The sequence below is a fragment of the Carassius auratus genome, chromosome 13 (genome assembly GCF_003368295.1).
Source record: "Carassius auratus strain Wakin chromosome 13, ASM336829v1, whole genome shotgun sequence".
NCBI lineage: Eukaryota > Metazoa > Chordata > Actinopteri > Cypriniformes > Cyprinidae > Carassius > Carassius auratus.
Genome location: NC_039255.1, coordinates 2,596,968 through 2,605,544, shown reverse-complemented (window position 1 = coordinate 2,605,544; position 8,577 = coordinate 2,596,968). Strand labels below are relative to the sequence as shown.

The 8,577-nt window shown below is 36.5% G+C and overlaps 1 protein-coding gene across 1 annotated transcript; it reads left to right on the top strand.

The window, feature by feature from the left end:
- Positions 1–1,713: 1,713 nt before the first annotated feature.
- Positions 1,714–7,803, top strand: LOC113113215 (zinc finger protein 518A-like). Its single transcript, XM_026279383.1, has 3 exons — positions 1,714–1,995; positions 3,962–5,752; positions 7,250–7,803. The coding sequence occupies exons 2-3, from the start codon at positions 3,970–3,972 to the stop codon at positions 7,801–7,803; spliced, it is 2,337 nt and encodes a 778-aa protein (XP_026135168.1). The 5' UTR covers positions 1,714–1,995; positions 3,962–3,969.
- Positions 7,804–8,577: the final 774 nt, after the last annotated feature.

Here is an 8,577-nt window from a genome sequence, read left to right as displayed (position 1 = left end):
CACTTGATTTTCCACTTGTCTGAATTGTTAAATTATACACTAAATTATACTTTATGTACGTTTATTATTTTTTAATTCTTAAACATATCTTCAAACACCATCTGTATAATTTCTATTGTTGCTCAAGGAAAACCTATAGCATTAGAAGACATCATGTAAGTGATATTTGCTGGCACATTTGTGGTTGGCTCTAGAATACTTGTCTGATCGCACACAATGAAAAAAAAACATCGAACTTTTTAGACGGTGCCTAACGAATATCCAGCACTACGTTGGACATTCAGCGGACATTCGCTTCTAAATATGCCATAAAAACAAGATTTGGCCATTTTGATCGATTTTGAAACCATTCTGTTTGGTTCACAATGATGTCGCTGATCAGAATATGCCAAGAAAAACTTTCTTGCACATATAATTTGAAAGTTATTGAACGCGGAAATGTGGGAAAAGTGGCGAATGTGCGAATATAAAACCAACTTTACCCAAGTCATTGACACTCTTAGCCAATCAAAAGGCGCCTTACAATCACAGCGCGCAACCAATCAGAATGGAGCTTTCATCAGCTTCATCACAACAAAACGCGAAACTTCAACAGAGCTGGAGTCAATGAGCTACTAATCACAAAATTGCATTGAAAAAAAGAGCTGGGAACAACTCTTTTTCAGAAACACAATTTTGAGTAATAGCTGCTTGTAAAGGAACACCGTTTAACCCAAATAACTGAGCTTGCTATAACACGATCTCACCACTAGAGGCCACCCTCTCCTCAATAATGATCACAGCATTAGGAAACACTACCTAACTTCTGCTTATTCCTATATTATTACCCCTGTTTAAAAAAAACAACAACAGCAAATTCGTATTGATTATTGTATTGTTTCATGTGTTTTGTTATGTGTATTTCATTAAAGCATTTAAAGAAAAGATTTACTTGGCCATAAAATTGCAACCATAAAGACATTATATGTGTTTTATACATTAGAAGCAGGACTGGTTCTATAGAGCAGGAGTATAATTACAAACTGTCTATTTAATCGAAACCCAGAAGTGATGCTATTAAGTTAATTTACGCAAAACTGAAATTTTCTACAGGATGGAAATGGGAGGAAATCCTTGTTTACTTAATTGGGCAACTGCTTTTATTCAGAAGGGCATACAATTAGGAAAAACAAAAGCAATTTACAAGAAAGACATTATCACCAGTATCACAAATACTATTGAATTTCAGTTTTTTTGCTTTGAAATGTACAAACAATATAAGTTCTTTTGATTTAAAAAAGGATATAATATATTCATTTTTTTTTTAATGAGGTACATTTTAATATAGTTTGGTATAGTTATATATGCACTATTTATTTCGGTCAAGTTAGATTTTTGATCCTTTGTATTAAATGGTTTGGCACCTCTGATTTAAATGATAAATATTCTATCAATATGATATTTAAATGGTTGTTTTTTTTAAATGCACATTTTCTCCCTCTCAATATTGTATCATCCTCAATTGTGCACAATTTAATTCTAGTGACTTACTTTTTTAAAACAAATAATTTCCATTTTAATTTGACTTTTTAGATCACAAGTTTAGTTTTCTCTTGTTTTTCTTCTTTTCTCACATTCTCATTCATGTAAAAGAGTGTGTAACAAAGTCTCAGCAGATAAGAGCTGTGTGCCTCTATATGGTCGTTATAAACAATGCTGAATGGTGTGTGTGGAAAGAGGAAGCACATGCTGTCTTCTTAGAGCTGTACTTTTCAAATCTGTTGCATTTGCATTAATAAAAGAAAGCTTGTTTCAGAAACTGAAAGCATACAGCTAGGCATTAATGCATCGATGCAATGCATGAAATTTAGACAATGCAATTAGACATTAGTATGATGTGGCATGCAGGTAATCCGTTCTTTTCATGGTTTGAGCTGCTGTTGTCCCCGGATTGAACTGTCATGGCTGCCGCGCGCTGTTGACTGATTCTGGTTGGACAGGAGGCGGAAAAGCGCTGTAAGTCTGATCGCCTTCGACACTTTTACATGCACTTAAATGCGTTACCACATATGCACTACACAAACTTCGCCTTTGAAGGAGAACTATAGTTGTATAAGTGGAAACGCAATGTCGCGCGCGCATAATGGCATGCAAAATATAGCAGTTCGAAACATGTTTGTTGGTCAACTTTACATAAGCAAGACTGCATAGTTGCTAAAGTAATTCATTGCATCGCATTGCATTTTACATTGCACTGCATTAAGGTTGTTCTAAAACGTTTGTAAAACTTTATAACACGTTCATTGCATTGTGACACTGAACCACAGGTGCAGACTGATTGTAACGTTACTTTATTTAACTTGCTTAGTAGATGCTAGCGGATTATATTTGATGAATCACTTACATTTTATGTCTGTTAAGTTTCATGGTCGGTATGCATGTGTGAAACTATTAAACACTGATGTAGTAAAACTATGATTATAAAGCAATACAATGATGGTAATTCACATTAAAGTATCATGGGATTGAAAGACATTACGATGGAATTTACAAGGTATTTCAAAGAAAAGATTACCGTGGTATTACCATGGTACATATTCAGAAACCATTAATACTGAGGTCTGAGTCGTTTATTTGTTACACATTTGTTGCATAAGCAGTCAATTGCTTTAAACCAACCTCTAAAACAGAAAGTGGTCATAAGAATAAAGTTAAGGAATGATGGTTAAAATCTAAACAGATTACAAAAGGAGGGCTATGTGTCTGAGTGAACATAATACATGTAAGCAAAAAATATACTAGCATGAAAAAAATTGTTAATAGTACAGAGTATTGAATGCACACTTAAATGTATGTTAATTCAAGCATACTGCATTTTATTAATTGAACTGAATTGTAATAAAGATGTTGTAGTGTGGTTTAAGGTTATATGAATATAACATTTCAAAGAACGCCAGCGGCATAAACACTAGTTAATAATTCAGTTTAATGTCATTAGATAGCTTACACAGCATGCATTACAATATTTACTCAAAATTACAAGAGAAAATGTAATAAGTTCTCACAAAACATTTTTTTTTTTTTATCTTGCTTTCGGTATAAGTAGGCTATCTAAATTTTCTTAAATCAAGAAACATTTATTTAAGAGGCAAAATGACTTAAGATCTAAAGTAGGATCTAAAATTAAGAAAGTTTTTATACTTAAAAAATATTTGTTATCGGGGTCAGGAAAATAAACCTATCTAGCATTCATGTCTCGTTTTTGTATAAATGTCTAAATATTCGTAAGTCGTTACATTTGCTTGAGAGGCAAAATGACTTAATATTTAAAGACTTAAAATTGTATCAAAGATAAGTGAGTTTATGCTTAAACAAACAAACAAACAATAATTGTATCAGAGGGGTCAGGAAAAACTTAATTCAAAGGCGAAACAATATTATTTTTGTCCTACACCACTAACAGATATTTTGTCTTGTTTTAAGCATAAATTCACTTAATTTTGATACATTTTTCAGAAAAAAAGACTTCTTACTCAGTATTTTGTCTTGTTTTCAGTATAACTGTCTTTTGTATAGTATAATAATCTCTCAAAAGTAAACGTGTTTATGCTTAACACAAGAAGATATCTCTGCCAATGGAGTAAGAAAGAAAGAAAACAGGATTATTTTTCCTTATTTAAAGCATTCACTTATTTTTTTATACATTTTTCAGAAAGCATGATTTAAATTCTTAAGTAATTTTCCTTCTCGAGTAAATATGTCTTGATTTAAGATTGTTTAGATATTTATAATGGAAAACAAAACATAAAAACCAAGTTAGGAAATCATTTTTACAGTGTATCGCTCATACAGTACTGTAACCAGAAACATTGGTGCAAATATAAAGAGGTTGGGTATTAATTACGATGTTACCTTTTTGTATTGATTATTGAGTTTTGAGCATGATCTATCTAAAAGCTCAAATTTCCCTTGTCTTGTATAGGGCTCAGTATGAATGGGGTCAAAGCCAACCCTGATGCTCAGGTTGGGAATGAAACGAGGGACAATTGGCATAAACGCCTACGTCTCAGGAAGACCTCTTTTTCGTTCCCTGTGAAACAGGAGAGGAATGTTACGGCATGTGGATGGAAACTAACAGAGAAGTCCAAAAAATGGCCTCGACGTCTGGAGGCGGCAAACACCTTCACCTGCTCCACGTGCAACGATGGCATCTCCTTCAGACCCCGCGAATTAACAATGCATTATAAGATCGCCCATGGAGGCGAAGGAAGCCCCCCGATGTTTCCATGCAACATGTGCAATTTCTCCTCGCCAGTGTTCACTACGCTTCAGCAGCACCGAATGCAACACGAGGATTGTTTGTTCGCTTGTGAGATTTGTGATGACGGCGTCCAGCGAACGCTTCCCCAACTGACCAAACATTGTCAAACCCAGCATGCTCTAAACGGTCAATACCACTGTCCGAAGTGCAAACTGTCCGTCTTTGAGATTAAGCAGTTTGTGTGTCACTCGTGTTGCATTACTAATGGCGATGCACAGAAAGACGATCTCTTAAAGCACGTGACTGCTGCATGCCGTCAAAGGTGGAGCCGCAGGAATTGGTGGAGAAAGCGGCCACACGTCAAGCAAGACATGTCCCAAGAGTTCAAGTTATTACGTCCAAAACCAGAAGCGCAATGGACGTCCCAATTGCTCCCGTTCTCCACACCCGGTCTACTGGACGACCACGGCGTCTTCGTGGATCCAGAGAAGACCTTAGAGGAAACGCAGCAGTTTCTCGAGAGGAACATTTGTAGTGCTAAAAACTGGCCTGTGTGTCTTAAAAGCGAGGAAGCGGCAACAACACCCCATCCATCAAAAACGAATGCGAAGCGATGCGTCACGCCACACACTGGGAAACATAAGCTAAGTGGACTCATGGAGAAAAACAATATATCCATTCCCCCAGACTGCACTACAAAGGTAATCGGAGTCAAGATGTTGGACGGCAAAAAGCATTTAGTTCTCAAAGTCATTCCTTCAAACAACCGAGACGCTTCGAAGGATACTCGCACTGTGAAACCTGCCGATCAGCGAGACGAATCCAAAGATATTTCAATCGCTAATGCCTCAGGAAACCGTTCTCAGGTGACTTTTATAAAGCCTTCGTCCCAAAGACAGTGTGTAGCACAGCGGGACTTTTTGTCTTCGGTGTTTGAGAGGATTAAAAGCCAACAAACAGATGGATGCAACAATCAGGAACATGCACCCGTTGAAGCACATATTCAAAGTCCCCGTGCAAAAACAGCGGAAGACTGTCAAGACACATGCCAAGGAGATTCAGGATGCCATAGTGATCTGACCTCGGATGCAAGTTCTTCGGAAGAAAGATGTAGGTGTTCACGACTCCTTCCAGCGGTGTTTGATGAAGAACACAATCTTGCACTGGATTCAAACTGCATTAACCATCAACCAAACACATGCTCCATCTCTGGGTCTGATTGCGTGAGTCCGTCCTCTAGATCTCCCTTGAAGGATGGGACTGAGTCTTTGTGTCAAAGTGAAGCAGGGGGCCTGTTATTCCATGGCAATGCTGACGAATGCACAAACAACATGGACCCCAGAGATTCTCTGGTCCCAGTAGAAAGCCTCGCTGCTCCAGACCCGCTTCATATGGTGGGTGAGCTGCCTTTAACAACAGCCATCCATTTGCTGGATGAGACGAGAGAGGACTGTACGTTATCGCCTAACGTCGGCTCTGATGAACATCTGAAAGATTTAACACACGCCGGAGGTAAGCGATATGCAGAGCATTCTGGGATCAGGTGTTTTGGCTTTTAGACATGTTTCCCATAGTCATGGAAAATTTGAGGGAGTTGCTAAAAGACTAAACATTTCTTTAGATTAGTTGAATGTGGTTTGCTCTAGCTATACTCAATATTTTATTGGTTTGTTGGTAGTGAGGTCTAAATAAAACGATTGAAGTCATGCAATGGAAAAGCATCACACGGTGTCTCCAACAAAACATTGAAACTCTTTGCAGAAGGCAGATGATTTAGATGTTTAATAGGTCTTAGCATGCATACATAGATATCTAAAGTGGATAAGACTATATGAGCCATTATATGTAAATCATGCGCCATATTGGAAGGGTCAAAGCTTTAGGTTCACTGTGCAAACCTAGTTATTAACCTAGCGTTTAGCAGCTGATTTGCATGGATTTAGTTTATCATTAAAGCTAGAGAGTTCTACATATGGTGAAGGAAAAAACCCCCATTATTAATCATTTCAGAACCCTATATGTATCTATAGCTAATTGCTATATATTTATTATTTATAACATTTTATATTTCAAATAGAATATATATTTAAATTAACATTTGGAATAATAAGTAATAATTATTAACGAGTAATAATACAAAATAATTAAAATTATACATTTACAATATGTATGTGTTTGAAATGTTTGAAATAAATTATAATTCTCGAATAATTATTATGAAAACTTTTTTAAGGTATTTTATTGTTTTTATTCTGTTGCCACAAAGATTCAAAATATTTAATTTAAGAAGTAAAATATAGTAATTTTCTATAAATATTTATGTAATCATTTAATGCAAAATTAATAAAAAAAAATGCTTTTCAGCTTTATGTATTAATCTGACATGTGTGGAAGGTCATTTCCACTTCTGAATAATAATAATAAAAAAAAGTTATTATATTTTGACTATTTTGAGTTATTAAGTCAGAATTGCAAGATAAAAACTCGCAATTCTGACTTTATAACACAACTGGGAGTTCTCGCAATTGTACATTTATAACAAGCTATTGTGACTTTATATTTTGCAATTGTGACTTTATAAATGAGTTTATATCTCGCAAATCTGTTTTTATTTAACGCAATTGTGACTATAACTTGCATTTCTAGCTTTATAATTCATAATTCAGATTTTTTTTCTGACAAATGTGAGTTTATATCTCGCAATTATGAGAAAAAAATTCAGAATTGTGGAATAAAAAGTTGCAATTACCTTTATTTTTTTTATTCAATGGCGGAAACAGACTTCTATAGACATGAATCGTTAACCTATTACAGTAAAAAAAAAAAAAAAAAAAAAAAAAATTATTATTATTATTATTCTTTTTTTTTTTTTTTTTAGCTTTTTTTGATGTTTCACTCAAAATAGCTAATGGCAACCATGAACCAAATTCCATATTTTTGCCTCAGTGCGAGACTTAAAAATGAAACCGGTACAATTTTAGCTGCTATCCTGCTTCATGTTTCCATCAGATACAAGCCAGCGATCTGATCCGGTCTCTCTCCCGCCTGATGTTTCAAACTCTTCCACATCTGCATCAGTTTCTGGATCCAGCTCGTCAGTCGTCCCTCTCGCATCGCTCAACAGAAAGCGCATGGTGGAAACGTCCTCGGCTGACCCTCCCATCAGTAAATCCCAGAAGCGATCGGAAGACTCTGTCCTCTTCTGGGAGCCGGTGTCTCGAGACGCTTCGGTGACTCTTCGACTGATTCCCTTCAGCGATTCGCAATCCGTTAAAATCCCTCGCGACGACCAGCCGGTCATAGTCCTCAACCATCCCCACACTGATATCCCCGAAGTCACAAACATCATGAAAGTGGTTCACAAGCACAAAGGAAATGTGCAACGTGTCGTACTTTCTCGTAAAACTCTCCGAGCTCTTTCCGAGTTCAACTGCGAATCCTTTCGCCGTAATTTCGTCGCTGCTTGCCACGCATCCCACCGCGGGAGAGAATGGCCAAACGGGACGGTTAAAGAACGGTTCGGCTTGAAACTGAGGCTGAGAAGAGTGTGTGGAAGAAAGTAACACCGTAGTACCGACGGTGTCAGAAAGCATCGTTCTTCAGCCGACGTTTAGATGCTGGTTCTGCGGGCGGCTTTTCACAAACCAGGAAGCTTGGGTGGGACACGGACAGAGACATCTAATGGAAGCAACCAGAGGCTGGAACCAGCTCTTCCACAGATAGAAATGCATTCATCTTTATTTTTAAGAAGGGTTTCTGTGTGCATCTCAGGGTGAGAAATACACAGTCGTGGTCCAAATATATTTCATTCTTTACAGTAATAAACCCTTGTCGGTGACTGACTCTTTCAAGTTGACACGAGCAAGCATTATTTATTTCGCTCCACGATGTGAAAACATGCAGTGCATTATCTAATAAACTAAAAATCACTGTTTTGAGACAGTGTTTGTTTATCTCAGGTGATATTCCACTCAACATCAGTTTGTCTTAATACTTTATGTAGTTTTGCATTATTTTATTGCTTTATTTTGGTGTGTGTCATTTAACCATTATTATACTTTGTTGCTTTGTTACTAATCATCTCCTATGAGGCTTTGTGATTGAAATGTTTACAGAAATTGTTGATTGTCTTTGTAGTAGGCTACACATCTGGTGTAGCGTCCTCTGTTCATCACATTACCAGTATATTTATCATTATATTTGTCATTAGTTTAAACTCTTGTATGCAAGAGCATATGTTGACGCAGCATTGCTGAAATTATGTTTGTATTTATGCAAATTGTCTGTATTTATTTTTTCAGCGTGCTGTTAAGTCACATGGGTTTGATTAAGGGTTA